Source organism: Muscardinus avellanarius (assembly GCF_963383645.1).
Source record: "Muscardinus avellanarius genome assembly, chromosome: 3".
Classification (NCBI taxonomy): Eukaryota; Metazoa; Chordata; class Mammalia; order Rodentia; family Gliridae; genus Muscardinus; species Muscardinus avellanarius.
Genome location: NC_137788.1, coordinates 33,333,458 through 33,360,677, shown reverse-complemented (window position 1 = coordinate 33,360,677; position 27,220 = coordinate 33,333,458). Strand labels below are relative to the sequence as shown.

General features: G+C 42.7%; 1 protein-coding gene across 1 annotated transcript in view; it reads left to right on the top strand.

Annotated features, from left to right (window-relative positions):
• Positions 1–13,070: 13,070 nt before the first annotated feature.
• TRIT1 (tRNA isopentenyltransferase 1) overlaps positions 13,071–27,220 on the top strand; it is a gene marked incomplete at both ends in the record, with an annotated part of 46,546 nt that continues 32,396 nt past the window's right edge. Inside the window, one exon of the mRNA XM_080692497.1 lies at positions 13,071–13,244. Within this exon, the coding sequence (XP_080548623.1) occupies positions 13,071–13,244 (174 nt within the window). The remainder of the gene's footprint in view (positions 13,245–27,220) is intronic.

Sequence of the window (27,220 nt, the reverse complement as noted above, 5' to 3'; positions counted from 1 at the left end):
CTTTTTTTTTGGTACTAGGATTGAGCTCAGGGGTGCTCTACCTATAAGCTAGGCCTCCAGCCCTATTTTATTTTCTTATTTATTTATTTATTTATTTTGGTGGTACTGGAGTTCCTGGAAACCCTTCTACCTGTGGGCTATACTCCCAGACCTATTTTTATACTTTTTTATTTTGTTTTGTTTGTTTGTTTTGTGGGTTTGGGGATGGAACCCAAGGGCATTTGACCTCTGAGCTATACCCTCTGCCCTATTTTTTTATTCTTTATTTTTGAAACAGGGTCTCACTAAGTTGTGGAGGGCCTCACTAAGTAGCTTAGGCTGTCCACAAACCGTGATCCTCCAGTCTCAGCCTCCCGAATGCTGGGATTACAACCGTGTGCCACCACACCCGGCTTAAACTTTTTTATTTTAGAAACAAGTCCTCTTAAGGCAGCGCGGCTGGCTTCGAACCTTCATGATCCTCCTGTCTCTGCCTCCCAAGTGTGGGGATTACAAGCGTGCCTCAGCTGGTTTAAGAGACCCTGTCTCCAAATAAAATATAAAATAGGTCTGGGATTATAGCCCGGAGGTAGAAGGCCCCTAGGTTCTATTCCCAGTACCACCAAAATAAATAAATAACCTGTAATCTTTCTGTCCCAGCTTCCCAACTACTGGGATTACAGGCATGCATCACCATGCCTGGCTCTTCTTCTTTTGCAGTGCTGGGGATTGCACCCAGAGCATTCTACCACTAAGCTATGCCCCCAGCCCTATTCTCCTTTATTGAGGCCTATTTATTTATTTATTTATTTTTGTGGTACTGGGGATGGAACCCAGGGTATACTTCTACCTCCGGGCTACACTCCCAGACCTTTTTTTTTTTTTTTTTTTTGGAAACAGGGTCTCACTAAATTGCTGAGAGCCTCACTAAGTAGCTGAGACTGGTTAGAACCTGTGCGATCCTCCTGTCTCAGCCTCCCAAGTGCTGGGATTACAAGCGTGCAGGGCTTGAGGCCCAGTTTTGAAGAGACTAATGTGTAGGGCTTCTTTCGCTTTACTGGACCTTAAAGAGTTCATGGGCATTCGATGAAATGATGGGAACTCCTGGATACAAACACTGTTGCTTTGCATATCTTTATCCTTACAATAACCTCGCGAGCAAAGTGGTATCAGCCCCATTCCACAGATGAGCACACTGAAGCTCAGATATTTAGGCCATTTGTCTAAGCCTACACAGCCATAACCAGCTGCCTGATTCCAAGCTTCAGCTCTTTTGAGCTAACTCTGCTGAGAAAGGAGTGGGAATAAAGCCATTTCCAAGGGGGGCGGGAGGGTGTTTCTGGAATGTGAAGTATTTTAAGCTCCTTTCTAGCTCATTTTTACAGACTCCTACCTCTATCTTTGTCTGAAAATAGCCAAGAGTTTATTCCTGGATTTCAATGAACAGTTTCTACAAATTAGACTTGCCTCTGAATAGTATACCTAAGGGCCTACATGCCCAACTCGACAGACAATAAGGGGCAGCTGAGAAGTCATGCTTGCTGTAGGAAAGAGAGGTCATGCTCTCTATTAGACAATAAAAGGCTAAGGTGCTATTTAATCTTCCCCCCCGTTGGTAATTATTTTGAGACAAGTTGAACTATCTTAGATGTGCTGAATCTGTCTAAAGTGCACCTAAGGTCAGGAAATTCCACAATACTCATTTTAGAAGGGTTCTCCCCTCTAAAGAGAAGATTGATCTGGAAGGGATAGGAGTGGTGGAGAAGTTCCTTTCCAAGGATAACTCCTGGGAAAAGACTGATGACTGAGTGAGTGGGGAGGGGGAGAGGAAGATGTCTAAATGTGTAGCTGATGTTCCCTTGGTGTGTGGGCATTTCACCTGTAAACCCACTGGGCTGTTTTTGTTAATGTCTGTTTATTTAGAACTGCTCCCACCACAGGGATCAGAAGTATTAATGTTACCATTCTCTTGGCAAGGAAATGTAAATATGTTCTTAAAGTCTCTAATCAGGTGTGTTATTAGACGATTAGGCTCAGTGCCAGGGGTCCAGTAGGTGCCCTGTAAATACTGGATTGCCTTTTTTTTTTTTTTTTTTTGGTGGTACTGGAGTTCCTGGAAGCCCTTCTACCTCCGGGCTCCACTCCCAGACCTATTTTATATTTTTGAAACAGGGTCTCTTACGCCAGCGCGGCTGGCTTCGAACCTGCGCGATCCTCCTGTCTCCGCCTCCCAAGCGTGGGGATTACAAGCGTGCGCCACCACGCCCGGCTGGATTGCCTTTAAACCTGCAGGAAACAGTATGGTTAAGCGATTGCCCATGCCCAACCAATCTCAGTTCCAAATCTTGGCTCTGCGTTTTTCTAGCTGTGTGACTTTGAGCAAGTTATTAACCTTGCCTGGCTCCGGTTTCCTCATTTATAAAATACGTATAAATAATAGCACCTGCTTCACTGGGTGGTTGTGAGCAATAGTTGGTGCTCAATTATTAATTAGTGTTATTTAAATCATGCTACCAAGGCATACCTATTTGAAAGGTGATGGACAAAAGGAATTGGTAAAGCAAGAAATTATCCCAGGAGTATTTAAACTGGAATATACACATTAATTCCTCAAGGGGTGGTTAATTACCAGGGAAGGAGTAGCCAGGAGACTGAGATAGGAAGAGGAGGGCGGGAGGGCAAAGAGGTAAGCCCGATAAGTCCCCAGTGTCCATGGCCCTTGGTGAGCAAAGGCCATATCTGGTGTCTGTGACTTTGTTGCACACACGGACTCTCCACTGCTCCTCACTAGGTACTGTGGTGCCTTTAAGCTGACATGGAGCCAAGTGACTTCATTCAGTTATTAAATACTCTAAAGCAAGCCAGGCAAGGTGGTGTACACCTGAAATCCCAGTACTGGGGAGGCTGAGACTGAGACTGGAGGATCATGGGCTCGATACTACCCTCAGTAACTCAGGGAGAACCTGTTTCAAAATAAAAATAAAAAGATTGGAGGTAGAACACCCTGGGTTCAATCCTTAGTACCCACTCCCCAAATACTCTTAAATCTTGGTAAAACAGGATTCTCAAACTTGAATGTGTCTATTCACCATTATCAAGATGACTGCACAAGTTAGGGCTAGGAATTTGTATCACTAACATGCAAGCAGGTGGTGGAATCATGAGGTCATACTTAGAACATGGCATAGGCCAGGCATGGTGGGCATGTCTGTAATCCCAGTAGTTGGGAAGTTGAAACAGGAGGATTGCAGGTTTGCAGACAGCCTCCGCAAACAGTAAGACAGTAAGACTTTCATCAACCTAGTGAGACACCCTCCCTCCCTCCCTCCTTCCCTTCCTCTTTCTTTCTTTCTTTCTTTCTTTCTTTCTTTCTTTCTTTCTTTCTTTCTTTCCTTTCCTTTCCTTTCCTTTCTTTCTTTCTTGTGGTACTGGGATGGAACCCAGAGGCTTTCTACTCCAGGCTACACTCCCAGACCTATTTTCTATCTTATTTGGAAACAGGGTCTCACTAAGTTGCTGAGAGCCTCACTAAGTAGCTGAGGCTGGCTTCAAACCTGCGTAATCCTCCTGTCTCAGCCTCCCAAGTGCTGGGATTACAAGCATGCAGCACCACGCCCGGCTTGAGACCCTATTTCAAAATAAAAAATAGGACTGAGGGTGTAGCTCAGAGGTAGAATGCCTCTGGGTTCAATCTCCAGTATCAAAAAAAGGAACACGGTATAGAACAGTGCTTGCAATGATAGAAGAAACTAGGATTTCTTCCCTCTAGAAGTCTATGAGTGTGCAAACATGGTCACACACAAAAAAGGCAATATCTATCTCAGGCAAGAGCTATAGTTTCAGAAGGGAAAGAGAACTTTAGTGGAGTCATCAAGAAAGTTCTTGTTTGAGCCGGGCGTGGTGGCGCACGCTTGTAATCCCTGCGCTTGGGAGGCTGAGACAGGAGGATCGTACAGGTTCAAAGCCAGCCTCAGCTACTTAGTGAGGCTCTCAGCAACTTAGTGAGACCCTGTTTCCAAATAAAATATAAAGGCCGGGTGTGGTGGCGCACGTTTGTAATCCCCACGCTTGGGAGACGGAGACAGGAGGATCGCGCAGGTTCAAAGCCAGCCGCGCGCACTGGTTTAGGAGACCCTGTTTCCAAATAAAAAAGTATAAAAAATAGGTCTGGGAGTGTAGCCCGGAGGTAGAAGGGCTTCCAGGAACCCCAGTACCACCAAAAAAAAAAAAAAAAATAGATAAATAAAAAAAATAAAATAAAATATAAAAATAGGTCTGGGAGTATAATCCGAAGGTAGAAAGCCCCTGGGTTCTACCCCCAGTACCACCAAAAAAAAAAAGAACTTGTTTGAGATTGTGACTTAAAACCCCGACTAGAGGTACAGGCAGTATTTGCCTAAGTGAAGAAGGTGTTAAGGGAATAGCTTTAGGGAGAAGCAGTTGAGAAAGTTATATCAAATCTGGGGAGAGGGGGAGAATCTGATCTGATTGGCTAGCTAGGTAGTCTTGAGTGTTTTACAAAATTAGGCTTGGGCTAGGTTTCTAAGGGGATCCTGTCAAAAGCAAACATCCTCTTGTCATTCTCTGAAATAAGGAAACTGGGGAAGAAACTGATTGCGGTTTGGAGCACAGTGAGATTGAGGTGATAAGGTCATTCACAATGAAGTGCCCAACAGAACGTTGGAAATTTGACATTGGAGATTACAAAGGTGTTGAATGGAAGACACAGGCTGGAGACTCACTGAGATAGAAAGATGAGTAAGGCCTAAAATGCCAAGCCAAGAGAAAGAGAAGGGGCCAGAGGAGTAGAGGCTGGAGTTCCAAAGAGCCAGGAAGTCAGAACTGTTAAAAGCAAAGAAACTCAACTCTCTTTCTTCCCCTCACTTACTTGGAGTGGTTTTAATGTCTTAAATTTGAATTGGCCATTTACCAATAGAAACAGCAATTCATCAAAATAACATAAGATGTTATGGCCAGAGATGGTGACGCATGCCTGTCATCTCGTACTTGGGAGGCTGAGACAGAAGGATGGCAAGTTTGAGTCCAGCATTCAAGTAACTCAGCAAGACCCTATTTCAAAAATAAAATAGGAGCCAGTCTTGGTGGCACACACTTGTAATCCCAGTACTTGGGAGGCTGAGACAGGAGGATGGCAGGTTTGCAGCCACCCTCAGCTACTTAGACCCTGTTTCAAAATAAAGAATAAAAAATAGGGCTTGGAGTGTAGCTTGGAGGTAGAATGTCCCTGGATTCTATCCTCAGTACTGCAAAATAAATAATTAAATAAACACATAAATATAAATAAGTAAAAATGACTGGAGGTGTAGCTCAGAGAACAATCCTGTATTCAATCCCCAGTAGTAAAAAATTTTAAGAAAATGCAAGATATTGTGATTGCTTATAGGTACTGTACTGTGGGAAATACTGCCCACTCCATTCCTGACTAAAATTCACATCCTTCCAGAACCTGTGAAAGGGACCTTAGTGGAAATAGTCCTTGCAGGTGGAATCAGGTTAAAATGAGGACATATGGAATGAGGGTAAGCCACATCCAGTGAAGGTGTCCTAAGTAAAGGAAAATTCAGACATGGGCACAAAGGTAGAGAAAACAACCATCTTGAAGAGGAGGCAGAAGCCGGGCATGGTGGTGCACACTTGTAATCCTAGTACTTAGGGGGCTGAGACAGGTTCGAGGCCAGGCTTAGCAATTCAGTGAGGCCATCTGCAATGTAGTGAGACCCTGTTTCAAAAAAAAAAAAAAAGGACTAGGGATGGAGCTCAGAGGCAAAATGCCCATGGGTTCCATCCTCAGTACCATAAAAAAAATAAAATAAATGAATAAATAAAAAATAAAGAGAGGCAGAGAATGAAGAATGTCATAAACCAAGAATGTAAATAAATGCTAGAAAGCATGGTGGTGCACACCTATAATCCCAGTACTTGGGAGGCTGAGACAGGAGGATCACAAGTTTAAGGTCAGCTTCAGCAACTTGGTGAGGCCCTGTTTCAAAATAAAAGAAAAAAATAGGAGCTAGGTGTGATGGTACATGTCTATAATCTCAAGTACTCTTGGGAGGCTGAGATAGAAGGATAGCAGGTTTGAGACCAGCCTTAGCAACCTAGTGAGACTTGTCTCAAAATAAAAAATAAAAAAGGCTGGGGATGTAGCTCAGAAGTAGAATGCCTCTGGGTTCGATCTCTAGCACTACAAAAGAAAAAAAAAATGATTAAATTAAACATGACTGGGGGAGCTGGGCGTGGTGGTGCACGCTTATAATCCCAGCATTTGGGAGGCTGAGACTGGAGGATCGCATAGGTTCAAAGCCAGCCTCAGCTACTTAGTGAGACCCTGTTTCTAAATAAAGTATAAAATAGTTCTGGGAGTGTATCCCAGAGGTAGAAAAGCCCCTGGGTTCAACCCCCAATACCACCAAAATAAAACAAACAAACAAAAGAATAAAAAAAGGGGTTGGGGCGTAGCTTAGAATGCCCCTGGGTTCCATCCCCAGTACCACAAAACAAATTAAATAAATAGGACTGGGGTGTAGGTCGGAAGTAGAATGCCCCTGAGTTCAGTCCCCAGCATAAAGAGAGAGAGAGAGAGAGAGAGAGAGAGAGAGAGAGAGAGAGAGAGAGAGAGAGTGTGTATGAATGAATATGAATTGCTGGCAACTACCCAAAGCAAGAAGAGGCAAAGAAGGCTCTTTCCCTCGAGGGAACATGGGCACACAGCCTGACAACAGCTTGATTTCAGACATCTAGCCTCCAGAACTGCAAGAGAATACATTTCTATTGTTTTAAGTTGTCTACTTTATGGCAATTTGTTATGGAAGCACCAAATTCATCATGCTGTATCTCCCACAGAAAATATTTTTTATTTGAAGCACCTAGTTAACATAAGGATTGGACCATAAGGGCATCTTTGGTTGTACCAAAGGCTGGTATTTGTCTTTGACCCAACTTCCTTCTCTTACCTTGGAGACAGATGCTTTGGGCCTCCTCTGGCATCTTCTTCTTCCTTCCCCAAAGGCCACATCATTCTCTAGAATTCCTTTCTTTTCTTTTTTTTTTTTTAAGCTGTGCTGGGGATTGAATTCAGGGGTAGTCTACCTCTGAGCTACTTCCAACCCTGTTTTATTTTATTTATTTGTTTTTATTTTTTTGCGGTACCAAGGATGGAACCCAGGGGCATTCTACCTCTGAGCTACACCTTCAGCCCTATTTTTTATTCTTTATTTTGAAACAAGGTCTCACTGTGTTGTGAAGGGCCTCACTAAGAGCTGAGGCTGTCTGCGAACCGAGATCCTCCTGTCTCAGCCTCCCAAATGCTGGGATTACAAGCATGTGCCACCACGCCCAGCTTATTTATTTTATTTTGAATCAGGGTCTCATTAAGTTGCTGAGGGTCTCACTATGTTGCTAAGGCTGTTCTCAAACCTGCTATTCTCTTGTACTGAGACTAAAGGCTTGGGCCACTGGCCTGGCTTAGAATTCCATCTTAAGTTAAGAGCCTTCTTTTTTTCTTTCTTTTTTGTGATACTGTGGATTGAACCTAGGGGTATTCTACTTCCAGGCTACATTCCCAGCACAATTTTATTTTTATTTTTATTTATTATTTTTGCAGTACTGGGGATTGAACCCAGGGCATTCTCTAAGCTCCACCCCCATCTCTATTTTTTATCTTTTGAGAAACAGGGTCTCACTAAGTTGTAGAGGCCAACAGGGCTGGCTCGAATGAGCCTTCTGAATGATCTCCTTTTAACAGCCCTTCTATTCTGATGGCTTTACCTTCTGCCTTCTTCCTATAACCTTCTTTCTTTTTCCAATTAAAAAATTATTTGAAGTATACAGAGAATAGAAAATAATACAGTAAACAGCTGTGGAATCATCATCCAGGTTTTCCTCCCTACCTTCCCCAACCTCTCTCTCTCTCTCTCTCTCTCTCTCTCTCTCTCTCTCTCTCTCTCTCTCTCTTTCTATCATATTTCCATGTCCATTCCCCCTTTCCTAAAAAAGTTAAGGTAGGTGTAGAGAGACCCAGCTTGACTGTTTGCCTGCCCTAAGGTACAACACATACACTGGGGTGAAAATTAGGTGGAATTTCAGAAGGACAGGCAATTATTACACTCTAAGTAGTTTGAGTATTCCTCACCTCCTACTTTTTAGATAGTCTCTTTCAGAATGAACCTATCTTGGCATTTTGCATTTAAAACCAGGAAGAGAGCCGGGCATGGTAACACATGTACATAATCCCAGTACCTGGGAGGCTGAGACAGGATCGCAGGTTCAAGGACAACCTCTGCAAGTAGTGAGTCTCTCATCAAACTATGAGACCCTGTTTCAAAATAAAAATAAAACAGGGCTGGGGGTGTGGCTCAGAGGTAAAATGCCCCCGAGTTCAATCCTCAGTACTATAAATAAGTAAATAAAACCAGAAGAGATATCAGATATCTGAGTATATCTGGAAGAGAGAGATATGCTCTCCCAGAATGAACCTATCTTGGTATGTATATATGTATGTATGCATGCATGATTGTATGTATTGTGCTGAGGATTGAGCCCAGGAACATCTTACCTCTATCCCCTCAGCCTATTTTATTTTTTATTTGGAATTGATCTAAATTTCTAAAATTCTGAAATTCTGAAAGCCTCGCTAGGTTGCTTCAAACATGCAATTCTTTTGTCTCAGCCTCTCAAGTACTTGGATTACGAGCATGTACTACCATGCTCAGTGCATTTTTACAGAAAAACAGAATTTCAACTGGGCGTGGTGGCACACGCTTGTAATCCCAGCATTCGGGAGGCTGAGACTGGAGGATTTCATTTCATGGACAGCCTCAGCTACTTAGTGAGTTCCTCTCTAGCTTAGTGAGACCCTGTTTCAAAATAAATAATAAAAAAATAGGGAAGGACTGTAGCTTGGAGGTCAAATGCCCCTGGGTTCCATCCCCAGACCCACAAAAATAAATAAATAAATAAATTAATTAATAAAACCAGAATTTCAAGCCATGCATGGTTGTACGTGCCTGGTACTTAGGAAGCTGAGACAGGAGGATCACAGGTTCAAAGTCAGCCTCAGCAACTTAGTGAGGCCCTGTTTCCAAATAAAAAATAAAATAGGGCTAGGAGTATACCCTGGACGTAGAAGGCCCCCAGGTTAGATCCCCAGTAACTAACACACACACACACACACACACACACACACACACACACACACACGATTTCTTTATAATCCTAGTACTTGGGGGTCTAAGACAAGGAGTGTAGGTTCGAAGCTGGCCTTTACAATTTAGGGAAGGCTTCAGGAACTTAGTGAGATCCTGTTTCCAAATAAGAAATAAAACAGAGCTGGGGGTGTAGCTGGGAGGTAGAATGCCCTTGGATCCAACCCCAGCAATAACAAAACAACAACAAACAGGATTTGGGGGTTTAGCATTTGGCCCAGTGATAGAGTGCTTACCTAGCAAGTGAGAAGCCCCAGGTTTGATCTCCAGTACTGCAAAACAAAACAAAACAACAACAAACTAGGATTACTTTGCCTACAATAATCTGTAATGCGTAGAGTATATTGGAGATAGACGTCTGTAGCCTTCTTCTCTGGATATACACATACACTTGAGAGATTCTCCTTCCTCTCAGGCCTCCTTTCAGAATAGAGTGTGCCAGCCAGGCATGGTGGCGCACGCTCGTAATCCCAGTACTTGGGAGGCTGAGACAGGAGGATCATAGGTTCACAGCCAGCCTCGGTTACTTAGTGAGGCCCTCCCTCCACAATTTAGTAAGACCCTGTTTCAAAATAAAGAATAAAAAACAGGGCTGGGGATGTAGCTTGGAGGTAGAATGCCCTGGGTTTAATCCCTACTATTGAAGAGAGAGAGAGGGGGGGGGGGAGGGAGGGAGAAAGAGAAAAGAGAGAGAGAGAGAGAGAGAGAGAGAGAGAGAGAGAGAGAAAGAGAGAAATATTAATAATTTTCCTGACTCCTTTTGCCTTCTTTTTTCTTCTTATTACCCTGTAAAGCTTCCCACCACAGGGTTTCATATTGTTGTTTTAGAAATACCTATGAGCTGGTCATAGACTTCAATTTCCTAATATTTCCTTGAATATAATGTCTCTGATTAGAATTTCAAGTTACAAAATATCTTTCAGGAACTGTTTTCAGTGACATCCATTAAGTAAACAAGCAGAGCTATGAATAAAATATCCAAAGGCATTTTTGAAAATGTGTTACCATTTTCTTTTGGCATGACTGGTAGAAATTGGCGCTAAGTTTTTCTTACTTCTTCTCATTTGTTTTGGATCACAAGCTCCATTCTGATTTAGGAGTTTTTCCTGCTCAGCATTTCAGTGATAATTCTCCCCCTGGTCTACAGGATCCCTGTTCTCTTTGTTTCTATAGCAACAGTCCTGTGTTGCTTGGCTAGAAGCAATTTTCTGCTGCTGTGGTGAAGCCCTATTTTTTCATTCCTTTCTCTCCAGTTGCCTTGGTAACCAGCCTCTTCCTCTTCTGGTCTCTTGGTGGTAAATTCCACCCTCCTCTTTTTCTAGCTCTCTAGTAACTGTCACCTGGTCAGGACTTGGGACAGTGCTATCCTGTCTGAGTGAGCAGATTCTGTCATCATCAGATTGTCGTCGTGAAATCAGCCTCCCTTTCCCTTTATTTCTATCATTTCTCTGGCCTGCCATCTTTCTGGTGGTTGTCATGGTAACCATACCCTCTGAAAGTCTCCAGGCAAAGGCTTTACAGTTAACAACCATCATGTGAGAGTGTCTGCCAATATGTGGCCACACATCTCCATTTTAAACCCAGCCCCAGGCGGGTACCACAAATTGGAGAGAATGAGACTTTTGATCAACACAGGCTGGGTTGGGAAAAGGAGGTCCTGGAGACCCAGAATTGGGAACGGGTATTCTCCAAACAAGAGATATGGCTGCAAGGTTCCGATTGAGTCTGCAGGGGTGGCCATTATGCCTAAGCAGACTCAAGTGATTGAGAAATGGGTTGGCAGTCATTCCTGGTAGGCTTGTCATATACTCTAAATTTCTAGGGGTCATAGGAAATTTGGTCTTTTGGCATAAGGGATCCTGGTCTGCCTTGAGAGCTAGACAGAACAAATAACAGGGAGAAATAAATTATAATTCCTAATTTTAATTATTATTTTTTTAGTGCTGGAGATTAAAACCAGAACCTCATGTAAGCCAGGCAATGTCTATGCTGAGTTTCATTTCCAGTTACAGACCTCTTGTGTTGGCTAATACAGGGGTTATCAGAATAGGTATTTAGGCACTTTTACATATTACTAAATTTTTTTCTGCCCTTAGACTGCTGCTCTTATCTCTTTAGGGAGGCAGATGGGAAGTAAAGAAATGGTGGTTGTTAAGTACCTGGACAATGTAGCAGGCACTTTTCAGACTATTGCATTTTCTCCTTCGGAAATTTTGAGAGAAATTTAAAGATAAGAAACATTGAAGTCTGTAGGTAAAGTTAGGAGATAGGGTTGCTGCTAAGTGGTTGAGTGACTGCTTAGCATCTGGGAGGCCCTGGGTTCAGTCACCATCACTAAAAATGTTAATGGTGGTAATAGGTTCATCTGATTCTAATGTCATCTCTCTATTTTTTATTTTGTGGTACTAGGGATTAAACCTAGGGTTATTCTACCTCTGAGCTATACCCCAGCCCTATTTTTATTTTGAAATGGGGTCTCACTAGGTTGAAGAGGACCTCACTAAGTTACTAAGGCTGGCTGTAAACATGCAATCCTCCTGTCTAAGCACTGGGATTATAGCTGTGTGCCACCACACCCAATTTGTGCCACCACACCCGGCCCTTTTTGTGTGTGTGTGTGCTACTGAGATTAAACCCAAATGCCTTCTACATTCAAGCTACACCCCCAGAACTCTTTTTATTTTTATGTTTTTGTGGTGCTGGGGATTGAACTCGGGAGCATTCTACCTCCAAGCTACATCCCTAGCTCAATTTTATTCTTTTTTGAAACAGGGTCCAACTATGCTGATGAGAACCTCACTACTTGTGTATTGGAATTACACCACCATGCCTAGCTCCAAACCCATTTCTTTTTCTTTTCTTTCTTTCTTTCTTTCTTTCTTTCTTTCTTTCTTTCTTTTTTTTTTTTTTTTTTTGTAGTATGGGGGATTGAACCCAGGGGCACTCTACCTCAGAGGTACACCCCCAGCCCTATTTTTTATTCTTTATTTTGAAACAAGGTCTCACTGAGTTGCAAAGGGCCTCACTAAACAGGCTGTCAGCAAACCACTATACTCCTGCTGGGATTACAAACGTGCGCCGCCAAGCCCAGCTACCAAACCCATTTCTTAAAAGGGCATTTGGGATGCCCTGAACTTTGGTCCTCTCTGGTCCTGATTTTTCCCAACCTGACTTTAATCCGAGGGTTGTTACTACTGTATCCTTTTTGACTTCTATTTCTCTGCTAATTTTGTGGGTTGTTGTTTACTTGCCTTTCTGTTGTCACCCTTTCCGTGCATCCTTTGGCCAACGGGATGGAAAGTTTTGTCCTGCCTTCGGATCGTGTCTGAAGTTGTACTGTGATACGAAAACGTTAGAGCAGCCGCCCTTGCCTGAGAACTGGGCAGGTCTGATTCTGAAGAATGCCACGCCTCTGAGTTCACTAAAGCCAGCACTAATAGTTAAGTTATTTCCCCATCCATCTATTATCCGGTGTCTTTCGTACCGGGTACTGTACTAAGTATGGGACATACAACAATGACCTAGGAAGAATCTGTCCCTTGTCTCTATGGAACCAAAAGCCTAGAGTAGAAGTCAGACAATAAACAAGAGGCCAATACTTCATTTTACATTGCAATTAGTGCTGTGAAGAAAAAGAATTGGGTGTCATGAAAGAATAATAAACAGACCTATTTTAGATGAGGCTTTAAGAGAGCAGGTAGTTGAGCTAGTTGATGGCAGCCACATCGCGAGCTTCCTAAGCTCGGGACCTTTGTCCCACAGCTCCCTCTCCCTCGACACCCTCCCCGCCGCGCCTGAGATCCGCGCTGGCGCAGTGACTGTTGCCATGGAGACAGCTGCTCCCGCGCATGCGCAAAGGTCGCCAAGATGGCGGCGGCGGCGGCGGCACGAGCAGTTCCTGTGGCTTCTGGGCTTCAGGGCCTGAAACGGACACTGCCTCTTGTAGTGATTCTCGGGGCTACGGGCACTGGCAAGTCCACCCTGGCGTTGCAGCTAGGCCAGCGGCTCGGTGGCGAGATCATCAGCGCTGACTCCATGCAGGTATGGCAGTGTGGCTGACCCGAGCGTGGGAATCCCGAGGTCGAGTGTAGGCCTCTAAAGGAGTGGACACCCAGGCGCGTGGTCGTAGGAGGTGAACCCGAGACAGGGCCACAGGGTGTAGGTGAAGGGAACCCGAATTTCCTAGGTCCCCACCGTATGTCACCTCTTTAACTTCCCATGACATTACTCTTAGTAGATACTATTATTATCTGTCCATTTAGGGATGAGGGTATTGGGACTTTCTCTGTCACATAGCAAGTAAATGGTGGAGATGGTATTTGAACCTACAAGGTTGGCATATGGGCGTCCAGTGCGTGCGTGTGTGTGTGTGTGTGTGTGTGTGTGTGTGTGTGTGACTGGGATATAAAGCCAGGAAGTATCCTGCCTTTAGCAAACGACCTTCAAACCTTGGCGAGGTTGCTGCGAGTCCCCCGGTGTTGCTGAGGTTGGTGTGGTGTTGAACCTGTGATCCTCCTATCTCAGTCTTCCGAATACTGGGATTACAGGCAAGCATCACCACGCCTGGCTCAGTGCATATTTTTTAAAATGAAGATTATCTCAGAGCTTTTGCTATTTTAGCTCTAACCCAGTGAGACCAGGATAAATCAGCTACCTCCTCTGAGTGTCTGTTCTTTGAGTGGAATAGGGCAGTCAGGAGACCTGACTTCTGGTATAGAATCTGCCATTGCCACGTGACTTCAGATTAACAACGTCCTTTATTTGGCTGTTGTTTTATTTGTCTATAAAGTGGAGGAAACGTCACCTACTTCACGAGGCTGAAGTGCTTAATAAATGAGATCATGAATGTTGAATTGAAGAACAAGATGATTTGCCCTGAAGAAGGCCAGGCGTGTGGGAAATGCTTAGCCTAGCTAAGGTTTTTTAACCCTATTAGCTGACCCAAGTTGAGGGGGTTTTGTTCTCCTTGAGCTGGAGGTGCAAAGAGGTTGTAGCACTCATTACATGTGGGGGTATTTGTGCTTGATTGAAAGTGGGTGACATTTTGGGTGAATCTAATGGAGGAATTACAACAGCTCTTTGTTAAAGAGAAGCACTCCTTGACTATTCACAGAATAAATTAGATGCTGGACACAAAATGCCTATTACTAAACCTAGCACCTGATGTGTACTCACCAGGAAGGGCAATTCTTTCCTTCACTTCACTGCATAAACCCCATGGCATGATTTTTACCCTCATTATTTTATTTTATTTTTTTAATTTATTTATTTTTTTGGTGGTACTGGGGTTCCTGGAAGCCCTTCTACCTCTGGGCTACACTCCCAGGCCTATTTTTACATTTTATATTTGGAAACAGGGTCTCCTAAGCCAGCGCGCGCGGCTGGCTTCGAACCTGCGCGATCCTCCTGTCTCTGCCTCCCAAGCGCGGGGATTACAAGCGTGCGCCACCATGCCCGGCCTATTTTATTTTATTTTTAAAATTAACTTTTTTTGTGTGTGGTCCTGGGGATTGAATCCAGGAATGCTCTACCTCAGAGCTACACCCCCAACTGTATTTATGTATTTTTAATTTTTTTTTTTTTTTTTTTTTGCAGTACTGGGGATGGAACCCAGGGGCATTCTACCTCCGAGCTAGATCCCCAACCCTATTTTTTATTCTTTATTTTGAAACAAGGTCTCACTGAGTTGCAAAGGACCTCACTAAGTAGTTGAGGCTGTCCGCGAACCGTGATCCTTCTGTCTCAGCCTCCCAAATGATGAGATTATAAACGTGTGCCACCATGCCTGGCCTTGTTATTGTTAAATTTGAAACAGAGTCTTGCCAAGATGCTTGAGGCTGGCCTTGAACCTCCAATCCTCCTGTCTTAGTTTCCCAAGTACTAGTATTACAGCTGTGCGCCTGCATGCTTGGCTCCCTTATTAGTGTATTTGGGCTGACGAAACCATCAGTACACATGAAACAAAAAGATAATTCGACAAACATTTATTTGTAGCCTACTTTATGCTGGCTTTCAGAAATAGAGTTTAGCTAAAAGCTCTGTCTTTTCCAAGATTATAACTTCTTTGTGCCTTTGTTTCTTCTGTAAGGTAGGAAAAATCATATCAGTAATACAACATTATTAGCTGGGTGTGGTGGCTTAGGCTTGTAATCCCAGTACTTGGGATGCTGAGACAGGAGGGTTGCAGGTTCAAACCTAGCCTCAGCAACTTAGTGAGATTCTCAGCAACTTAGCAAGACCTTGTTTCTAAATAAAAAGTAAAATAGGTCTGGGAATGCAGCCCAGAGGTAGAAGGCCTCTGGGTTTCATCCTGAGTTCCAATAAATACATTATTATGATGATTAAATGAAATAAAGTATATGACACATAACATATAATTGACATGTAGTATGAAAGTTAATATTTTCTGCAAGATTCTATTGTAGAGACAAGACCATAATCCCTGTACTTAAGGAGTATTGTTGAGCTAAACATGAAACAGGGTAGATCTAATAATTGGACAAAGATATTTATGGTGCTTTGCGATGTGGACAGGACTGGGAGAATTGAGGCTATAAGTGGTAAATTTTATGATAGACTATTAAATATTAAAAATTCCTAAGAAGGGAGAAACCAGTGAAGGCTAGCAGAGTCATGGAAAACTCTCTTAAAAAGGGCTTGAAAATAGGTCAAGTTGGCTGGGCTTGGTGACATATGGTTTGTACCTTTGTAATCCCAGTACTTGTGAGCTGAGACAGGAGGGTTTGAGACCACTCTCAGCAACTTAGCAAGACCATTTCAAAATAAAAAATTAAAAAAGGGCTGGAGGCCGGGCGTGGTGGCTCACGCTTAAAATCCCCGCACTTGGGAGGCAAAGACAGGAGGATTGTGCAGGTTCCGAAGCCAGCTTTGCTGGCTTAAGAGACCCTGTTTCCAAATAGAATATAAAATAGGTCTGGGAGTGTAGCCCGGAGGTGTGATTTGGAGGTAGAATGCCCCTGGGTTAAATTCCCAGTACCAGGGGGGAAAAAAGTTCAGATAGGTGAGAAAGAAGAAAAGTCAGATCAAAGGAAAGAACATGAAGATTTAGAAGTAGTAAAAAAGAGCCTGTTCAATAGGAAGGTAGAGATATTATGGAATGGGAGGTGACTAAGATGGTGAAGGTTTAGAAAGAACATCCTTTTGTCTCTCTCTCTCTCTCTTTTTATTTTTATTTTTTTTTTTTTTGTCATACTGAAATTGAATCCAGAGGCATTCTACTGCTGAGCTACACCCCCAGCCCTATTTTATTTATTTATTTTTCTTTTATGGTACTGGGGATTGAAACTAGGGGCATTCTACCTCTGAGCTCTAGACCTAGCCCTATTTTTTTTCTTTATTTTGAAAAAGGGTCTAAGTTGTGGAGGGCCTCTCTGAGTAGCTGAGGCTGGCTGCAAACCTGTGATCCTCCTGTCTCAGCCTCCCAAGTACTGAGATTAGAAGCATACGCCATCATGCTGGATTTCTGTTTTATTTTTTATCTTGAAAAGGGTCTCATTAAGTTGCAGAGGGCCTCAGTTGCTGATGCTGGCTGTGAAACTGCGATCTTGACTTTTCTGACTCAGCCCTCTAAGTACTGGGATTACAGCCTTGTACCACGTCTGGCTAAGAGTATTCCAGTCCTACTGATCTATAATTTTTGTCATTTTGAGCTGGCTAGTGTTTGCCGGGGGTAAAGAGGAAGGGGACTGTAGGAAGGGCCCGAGGACACCCCAGAGGAGGGGGTGTTTGATGCAGGGCTCTTGCACTCGTGTTTTCTGCCTGGTGGAACCTTTGCTCTTACATAGTCACGTGGCTTGCTCTCTTAGCTCAGGCCTCTTCCCGTATACTCAGTAGTTCTATCAAGAAAGTGTTCTTAAGCTGGGCGTGGTGGCACACACTTGTAATCCCAGTATTTCAGAGGCTGAGACCAAAAATCCCAGTTCGCGAAAGATCCCGGTTTGCAGACAGCCTCAGCTACTTAGGCCCTCTGCAACCTAGTGAGACCCAGTTTCAAAATAAAGAATACAAAATTGGGCAGGGGGTGTAGCTTAGAGGTCAAATGTCCCTGGGTTCCATCTCCAGACCTGCAAAAATAAATAAATAAATAAATAAAATAAAAAGACTAAAAAATAGGGCTGGGGGTATAGCTTGGAGGTACGATGCTCCAGGTTCTATCCCTTGTACTGCAAAAAAGAAAGTGTTCTTAATAAATCAACTTAATTTTACAGTTATTTAATTTATTGAGTTCTGGAAGTGAGGATTGGGTATAGCTCTGTAATGGCTACTGCATTACAGAAATGTTTCTTTGCTTGTAGCTGTGTACCATAAGGGTAAAGTTGCTCACTGTAGACCAGGCCATGTCAGTAGGACACTACCTCATGTAGTGCTGATGATATCACAGATCCTAAACATTTGGTGAAATATTTTATTAAAGGGTACTTTTTTTTTTTTTTTTTTTTTGCACTGGGGATTGAACTGAGAAGTATACTACCTGAGCTATAACTCCAGCCCTATTTTATTTTTTATTGTTTTTATTGTTTTTATTTTTTGTGGGGGTGTGCTGGTTACTGAACCTAATGGCATTCTACCTCCAAGTTGCACCCTCAGCCCTGTTTTATTTTTTATTTGGAAACAAGGTCTCGCTCAGTTGATATCTCACTGCGTTGCTGAGGCTGGCTTTGAACCTATTCCACCTATTTCAGCCTGTCAAGTATTGGGATTACAGGCTGCCTGCCTCTGGCTTCCCATTATTCTTATGCATATGGATTGTGGAGTGGGGTGTCAGAACTACTTTCTGAGAAATTACTGACTCTTGTTGAGCTTGGCTGTGGATTTCTACAGGTCTGACAAAAGTGAACAACCTCTGTACATAGTATTCTTATTTTTCTAAACACTGTTTGTTTCATAAAATATAGGACCGTAAATATTCACTACTCATTCAGTAGTGAGAGTCTGATTCAAGGAGGGACCAGTAATACAATCCCTGTTTTCTGGGATGGAAAAATAGAGGTACAGAAAGATTAAAGAGCTGACTAGAGGTCATACTGCAAGACTCTTGGACACCTGGGAATTGGATCTAGGTCTTCTAAGTCCTTTGTAGAGGTGATATATTGCAGGAAGATGATACTGACGGTCTTCTTTTCAGTCTGAGCTGTCTTCTTGGCATGTACATTCAAGGTACAATGCATTGCCTTCAGAGACCGGATGAAATATTGTACTGAGAAACTTGAAGGCACTTGCCAAATGTGTACAACGACCCCTGAAAATACAGGCTACCAACTATATGCTAAGAGTAAATAAACAAAGTGTGCTGCTGGGCTTGACAGAGAGGAAACATCGCTGATGCGTCACTTCTTCAAGTCCCCAGTCAGACGTAGGAGCACAGTTCCCTCTGTGTTTGCCTAGACCTACGAGAGGAGAAGCAAATGCTTTTTGGCAGTCTGACTAGTAAGCAGGGTATGTGTCATCTAATAGATGTGGAACTTTGTGTTCTTTTCGTCTGCTTTGGGACATAATTTAGGAACAGTGTTTTGTAGTGAAGGACTGTCTGTCTGATAGTGCTCAAGGGAGACCTGGGATGCATGGGGGAGGGATATAAAAGGAGAGGTGGGATGATGGATCACAGTGTCTTAAAAGGACATGAAATAAAAAGTACATAGCTGCTTGTGGTGGTGCACGCCTGTAGTTCCAATCCTTGGAGGTTGAGACAGACAGCCTCAGCAAGTAGTGGGACTCTCAACCTAGTGAGACCCTGTTTCAAAATAAAAATAAAATAGGGCTGGGGGTATAGCTTGGATGTGGAATGCCCCGGGCTTTTGGGTTCTGGTCCCCAATAACACACACACACACACACATACACACACACACACACCCCTACCTACCTACCTACCTACCTGCTAGGACCTGTCTAGAAGCTTTTTGCCGTAACTAGCAGGGCAGTCTTTTAAAAGAACTGAGCCTGCTGGGTTTGTTGGCTGAGGGTGTAACTCAGAAGTAGAAAGTTAGCTGGGCATAGTGGCACATGCTTGTAATCCCAGTACTTAGGAGGCTGAGACAGGAGGATCACAGTTCAAGGACAGCCTCAGCTACTTAGTGAGGTCCTTTGCAAATCAGTGAGACCCTGTTTCAAAATAAGGAATAAAAAATAGGGTTGGGAGCCGGGTGTGGTGGTGCACGCTTGTAACCCCAGCATTTGGGAGGCTGAGACCAAAGGATTGCTGTTCGCAGACAGCCTCAGCTACTTAGGCCCTCTGCAACTCAGTGAGACCTTCAAAGTAAAGAATAAAACATAGGGCTGGGGGTGTAGTTCAGAGGTAAAATGCCCCTGGGTTCCATCCCCAGTACTGCAAAAAAAAAAAAAAAAAAAAAAGGTAGAAAGTCCTTGGGTTCAATTCCCAGTATTAAGTAAATAAATGAATAGCATAAAAAATAAAAGGACTGACTGATGATGTTGAGAAGGAAATCTCAATTTTTTTGACTCGTCTAACATAGGTGTATGTGTATAAAATTAGTTTGTAGGTCCTTTGGTTCACCCCCACTGTAAATAAATTGAGTTTTCCTCTGGCTACATTATTAAATTGGGTAGGTAGGTTGTACATATATGGCCACTTGTCTGTAGCTATGGGGTGAACGTTGAAGTCAATCCTTCCATGTTGTATAAGGAAAGGGAAGTGACTGGCCAAGTGGGAAACCACAGACAAGCACAAGTGAGGCCTGCAGATTTGGATTCCTGAGAGGAGGTGCTGCCCTGGCGCTTCAGTGCTTGGGGCAGGGTGTTGCGGCAGCTCGCTTCACACACGAATATGTTTGAAAGGTTAAAATTACTTGTGGTGCCCGGGTGTGGTGGCGCACGCTTGTAATCCCAGCTCTTGGGAGGCTGAGACAGGAGGATCGCACAAGTTCAAAGCCAGCCCCAGCTACTTAGTGAGGCTCTCAGCAACTTAGTGAGACCCTGTTTCCAAATAAAATAGAAAATAGGTCTGGGAGTATAGCCCGGAGGTAGAACAGCCCCTGGGTTCCACCCCCAATACCACACACACAAAAACCAAACAGGGTCTTGTTAGGTTGTTGAGTGTCTCCCAAATTGTTGAAGCCAGGCGTGGTGCACACGTGTAATTCCAGCATCTGGGAGGCCGAAACAGGAGGATCATGCAGTTTCGAAGCCAGCCTCAGCAACTTAGTGAGACCCTGTTTCCAAATAAAATATAACATAGGTCTGGGAATGTAGCCCAGAGGTAGAAGGCCCTGGGTTCCACCCCCAGGACCACAAAAAAAAATTACTTGGGGTGTATAGGAGTTCGTGTATATGCTCTAGTGTGATTTAGCTGAGCTGGGTTCTGGTGGGGTTTGTTGAATTCTTTAGATACATTTCAAACACACCAGGATCCCGTTTGCCCCTTAGCTTACCTTTGGACCTCTGATGCTGAGCAGGAGGCTCATTACTCTGTCTTCGTTGTTGTTTAAGCCAGAGTTCAAGCCCTCACCACGGTACAACGGATAAAGAAGACGATAACACTGAAAATAACGAGTACTATAGGTACCAGGCACTGTTCTAAAGGCTTGGTATATGTGATATATATTTAATATCCTTACTACAGACATTTGAGGTGGGTACTATTGTTAACTTACCTACCAGAAATTACTTTCTTGAACCCTTATCTCTGTGCTGTCCTTTATTTTCTCTTTAGCACCTCCATTTACTTACCCATTCATCCTTCATCCATTTTCCTGTGTAACACTTTGTATATTTTATCACCAGGCCCAGGAGGAAGGATATTCTCTACGAAAAGAACAGCGTGAACAAAGCGAGGGAAGGGTAAAAGTGCAAGTTCTTTTGTGTGTTTTCAGGGAATGGCCAGCAACTATCTGGAACAGAGAATACTTGAGGGACAATGGTAGGAGGTGAAACTAAAAATACAGACCCTGGGAACAAACTGCTGAGGCCCTTAAAAGCCAGGCCGTGAGGTTTGGGGTTTCAAACAAGGAAGCGATAGTAAATCTACTTCATGAAGTAACCCTGGTAGCTGGGTGGAGGGTGACAGATTGAGAAGGAAAACAGTTTAGTATTGTTACTTTAGCCTAGATGGGAAGGGCTGGAGTTGGGAAGAAGAGGTAGCTCTTGGCATTTTCAAAACAGAACCAATAGTAATTGAACTGGAAACAGTATTAACAAAACAAAACTCACCAAAGATAAGCCTTTCGGGGTTTGGGGGGGGGGGAAAGACATGCTTACTGAAAATAACATTCTAAGACTAGCAGGGTATGCCTGTAATTCCAGTACTTAGGAGGCTGACACAGGAGGATTACAGATTTGAGGACAGCCTTAACAACTTAGTGAGATCCTGTTCAAAGTGGAAAATAAACTAAAGGGGGTGGGAGTGTATCTCAGAGGCAGAATGCCCCTGGGTTCAATCCCCAATACCCCCCCCCCCAAAAAAAAAAGGAAAAGAACAATTCATTTAGTACTTAGAAGGCTGAGACAGGAGACTGGATTGCAGGTCTGAGGCCACTGTACAACCACGTATCAAGACCTGGTTTCAAAATAAAGAGTTTTAAGCCGGCGTGGTGGCACACGCTTGTAATCCCAGCATTTGGGAGGCTGAGACAGGAGGATCACGGTTTACAGCCAGCCTCAGCTACTTAGTGAGGCCCTTTGCAACTCGGTGAAACCCTGTTTCAAAATAAAGAATAAACAAATAGGGCTGGGAGTGTAGCTCAGAGGTAGAAAAGCCCCTGGGTTCCATCCCCAGCACCACAAAAATAAATAAATAAATAAATAAATAAATAAATAAATAAATAATTTTCATTAAGGCCTGGGAGTGTAGCTCAGAAGTAGAATATTCCTAGGTTTCCCAATACCCCCCCCCAAAAAAAAAAAAAAGAAAAGAAAAGGAAGAAGAAAGAAGGGAAAAAAATTCAAATAACACTCAAAAGTAAAAAGAAAATAACATGGCCTGAGCATCTGGAGGTAATTTCTTTTTTTTTTTTTTTTTTTTTCTTTCTCTTCTGGTACTGGGGATTGAACTCAGTGGTACTTTACTTCTGAGCTACATCCCCAGTCCTTTTTATTTTTTATTTTGAGACAGGGTCATGCTAAGTGGCCCAGGCTGGCCCCAAACTTGATCCTCCTGATTCAGCCTTCTGAGTCACTGGAATTACAAATGTACACCATTGCATCTGGCAGGGGTTACCATTTTTAGCATCTTAGAATGCATCCTTCTGGCTGGACATGGTGGCGCGCATTTGTAATCTCAGCATTTGGGAGGCTGAGACCAGAGGATCAGTTCTTGGACAGCCTCAGCTACTTAGTGAGGCCCTCTGCAACTTAGTGAGACTCTATTTCAAAATAAAGAATAAAGCCGGGCATGGTGCACGCTTGTAATCCCAGCATTGAGGAGGTTGGGACCGGAGGATCACGGTTCGAGGACAGCCTCAGCTACTTAGTGAGGCTCTCTGCAACTTGGTGAGACTCTGTTTCAAAATAAAGAATAAAAAATAGGGCAGAGGGTGTAGTTCGGAGGTCAAATACCTCTGGGTTCCATCTCCGGACCCGCAAAAAAAAAAAAAAAAGGGCAAGGAGTAGCTTGGAGGTAGAATGCCCTGGGGGTTCCATCCCCAGACCTGTTTAAAAAAAAAAAAAAAGGAATGCATTCTTCTGGAAATTTGTCTACATATTTCTGTGTATGTATTATACATAAGTTGACTGTTTTATATTCAGCTTTTTGTTTCTTTCCTCATAATAATATGTTATGAGCCTGGCATGGTGGTACACTCCTGTAATTCCCATATCTGGGAAGGTGAAACAGGAGGATTGCAGGTTTGAGACCAGTGCCCAGTAACTTAGTGAGACCCTGTTTCAAAATACAAATTAAAATAAAAACATCTGGAGTAGAATTCTCCTGCGTTCAATCCCTAATAAAACATACAAACACATGCTCACATGCATACACACACAGTTATGGCTATCTTTATCTGTTAATATATATAACTCTACATTAGTGGTCTCAGTCTGGGGCAGTTTTGCCTTCCAGGAGACATTTGGTAATCTGAAAATATTTTTGGTTGTAATAACTGAGGAGGTAGATTGTTGGCATCAAGTGAGTACAGAAAAAAGACATTGCTAGACATCCTGTTGGGCATAAAACGGTCCCCATGCCTGGTATGGTGGTGCACACTTGTAATCCCAGTACTTGGGAGGCTGAGACAGGAGGCCACAGGTTCAAAGCCAACCTCAGCAATTTAATGAGGCCTTCTGCAACTTAGACTTTGTTTCAAAATAAAGAATAAAATAGGTTCACGGGTTTAGCTCAGAGATAGAATGCCCCTGAGTTCAGTCTCCAGTAGCCCCCCACAAAGACAGCCAGCACAACAAAGAATTATCTGGCCCAAAATAGCAAGAGTACTGAGGTTAAAACCCTTGTTCTACATTATTAGTTTTTTTTTTTTGGACTAGTGATTGAACCCAGAGGCATTCTATCTCCAAGTTATACCCTCAGCCTGATTTGCTTCCTTTCTTTCTTCTTTCCTTTCTTTTTTTCCTTTTTCTTTTTTTTTTTTTGAATACTGAGGATTGAACCCAGAGGCATTCTACCTTCGAGCTACACCCCCAGCACTCTTTCATTTTTTATTTGGAAATGTAGTCTCACTAGGTTGATGAGAGTTACTACTTGCTGAGGCTGTCCTCAAACCTGTGATACTACTGTCTCAACCTCCCAAGTACTAGGATTACAGGTTTTGAATTTATTTCTTATTTGGAAACAGGGTCAAAGTTGCGGAGGGCCTCGCAAAGTAGCTGAGGCTGGCTTCGAATCTTCAGTCCTTCTCTCTCAACCTCCCAAGTACTGGGATAACAAGCATGTGCCACCACACCCAGTTCACATTATTAGTTTTTAAATTTTGAAATAACTGTAGATATGCACAAGAGGCTTTTTTTTTTTTTTATAATGTTTTGTTTTTGTAATGGTGGGGCTTGAACCCAGGAGCATTTCACCTCTGAGCTATACCCCCAGCCCTATTTTATTTTTCTTTTTGAAACAAGGTCTTACTAAGTGGCTGAGACAGTCCTCAAACCTTTGATCCTCCTGTCTCAGCCTCCCAAGTACTGGAATTACAGTCATGTGCTGTCACACCTGGCTTGGTGCAAGAATTTAAAAGATAGCAAGGCTACACAGAAACTGTAGCCTTTACCTAGCTTGTTCTAATATTAACATCTCACATCATCATGGCACATTTGTCAAAACTAGGAAATTGACCTATCTATGATACTATTAACTAAACTGTAGTTTGGGATTTTACCAGTTTTTTCACTAATGTCCCCTTTTTGTTTCAGGTTCCAGTTTGGGATCCCATATTGCATTTAGTCCTCGTATTTTTAGTAGCCTCTAATCTAAAAGAGTTTTTCATTCTTTGTTTATTATGTCCTTGATAATTAAAAAAATGCATTGGGACTGGAACCTAGGGGAGCTCTACCATTAACCTACATCCCATTCTTTTTAGTTTTATTTTGAGACAGGATCTCAGTAAGTTGCACAGGCTGGCCTTGAACTTGTAATCCTCCTGCCTTGGTCTCCTGAGTAGCTAGGATTACAGGCATGTGGCACGGCACTGGGCTTTCCTTGGATACGGTGTGTGAATGATACTGGAAGTTGAACCCAAGGACATTCTACTTACTTCCTAGCTATATCTCTAGCCTTTTATTTTTTATTTTGAAGCAAGGTCTCACTATATTGCTGAGGTTGTCCTCAAACCTGCAGTCCTCTTGTTTCAGCCTCCCAAGTACTGATATTAGAGGCATGCACAACCACTTCCAGCTTTGGTTAGGTCTTTTTTAGAATGTCCTTCAATTTGGGTTTTGGTTTTTTAGGATTAGATTGGTGTTCTGTATTTTGGGAAAACCACAGAAAGCAAAGTACCTTTCAACAAAGCTTATTACGAGTTGATCATTTGGTTAAGGTTGTGTCTTGTCTGCCTGTTCTCTACCCTGTAAAGTCATGATTTGTACCTTTTCACGATTTTGTCTTCCTGTTTCCATAATATGATTGTATCCAGTTGTATACTTGTTAGAAATAGTTGTCAAGTTTTGTTTCACACTTCTGGGAGGAGAATTAAGCCTCAATTTCTGGGAGAAGGAATATCAAAGAATTCATGGATGTATATTAAAAACACTGTAGTAAATAATGCTTATCTTAGGGGGATACTTAGGGGTTATGCAGATCACCTAACTCATAAGTTTCAGCACCAGTTTTAGCATCATCGGTGAATCGTCTCACAATTGCTGTGGTTGTTTCCCTCATTCCTACTCATTGTTAGAATTCTGTAAAGAAGACTTATCCCTTCTCCATTTATTTATACCACTTACCTACATAATTATGGGCATTTATTTTCTTTGGGTTATAATCTAGCAGCATATTTTACACAGATACACACAATATACGTGTGTGTGTGTGTGTGTGTGTGTGTGGCTCAGACTCACACCCAGGGCCTTGCACATGTAAGTCAAGTACTCTACTATCAAGCTGTATACCCCTAACTCCAGTTGTATATTCTTTTTGTTTAACTTGTACACTTTTTTTTTTTTACTTTCTATTACTATAAGATGCTTCTGGTCCCACTCAGTGGGAAGAATTTAGAAATTCAAGTATGTTAGAGGGTGCAGTGGTGCACGCTTGTAATCCTAGTACTTGGGAGGCTGAGACGAGAGGACTGCAGGTTTGAGGACAGACCTTCATCAACCTAGTGATATGCTGTTTCCAAATAAAAAATTAAAAAAAAAATCAGGCTGGGAATATAGCTCAAAAGTAGAATGCTTCTGGGTTCAATCTCTAGTACCACAGAAAGAAAGAAAGAAAGAAAGAAAGAAAGAAAGAAAGAAAGAAAGAAAGAAAGAAAGAAAGAAAGAAAGGCAAACAGACAAGTATGTGCTGGGCACAGTGTTGTATGGCTATAATCATAGCACTTGGGAGGCTGAGAAAGGCGGATCACAGGTTTGAAGCTAGTCTCAGCAACTTGGTGAAATCCTGTTTCCAAATAAAAAATAAAATAGTTTTAGGGGTATAGCTTGGAGAGATAGAATGTCCCTGAGTTCAATCTCCAGCACCACAAAAAAGAAAGAAAAGATGTATATTAATCTACATATGCACACATACCTATATTTATTTATGTATTTATTCATATATAAATAAAAGTAAGCCGGGCGTGGTGGCGCACGCTTGTAATCCCCGCGCTTGGGAGGCAGAGACAGGAGGATCGCGCAGGTTCGAAGCCAGCCGCGTGCGCTGGCTTAGGAGACCCTGTTTCCAAATAAAAATGTAAAAATAGGTCTGGGAGTGTAGCCCGGAGGTAGAAGGGCTTCCAGGAACCCCAGTACCACCAAAAAAATAAATAAATAAATAAAATAAATAAATAAATAAATAAAATAAAAGTAAGCATGAAAAAGCCAGGCATGGTAGAGCATATCTATAATCCTAATACTTGAGAGACTGAGACAGGATTGTAGGTTCAATGCTAGCCGCAGCGACTTAGACTCTGATTCCAAATAAGAAATAAGACAGGGATGGGGATGTAGCTCAGAGGTAGAACACCCCTGGGTTTAATCCCTACCAATACACATACACACACACAAATAAATAAAGAGTAGGCACGAGTTTATATTGGAATTTGTAGCACTAATCCAGGCCCATAGAGTTTACTCTAGGCCTCCCAGTTGGCTTATTTGTGACTTCTTTCTTGGAGAGTAAGAAATCTGGCTGTCATTGCCTACAGTATATTTACTTATTTATATAACCTGAAACACTCTTCCGAGGTTACTCCTATGAGAAATAGCTTGACCAACTAGAGTACAGTGTGTACAGTTTTGTCTTTAGCTTTACAGTGTCCTGTAATAATGTTTTACAAAGTTTCTTTGGTCAGCTCCTCCCCTCCCCAGCAAAACTATATCTGACATTTGAAAGATAGTTAGATTCATGTGTTACAGTCTGTCCTCTTTCCAGAGTTTCCTTAACATTCTGACTGTGTGTAAT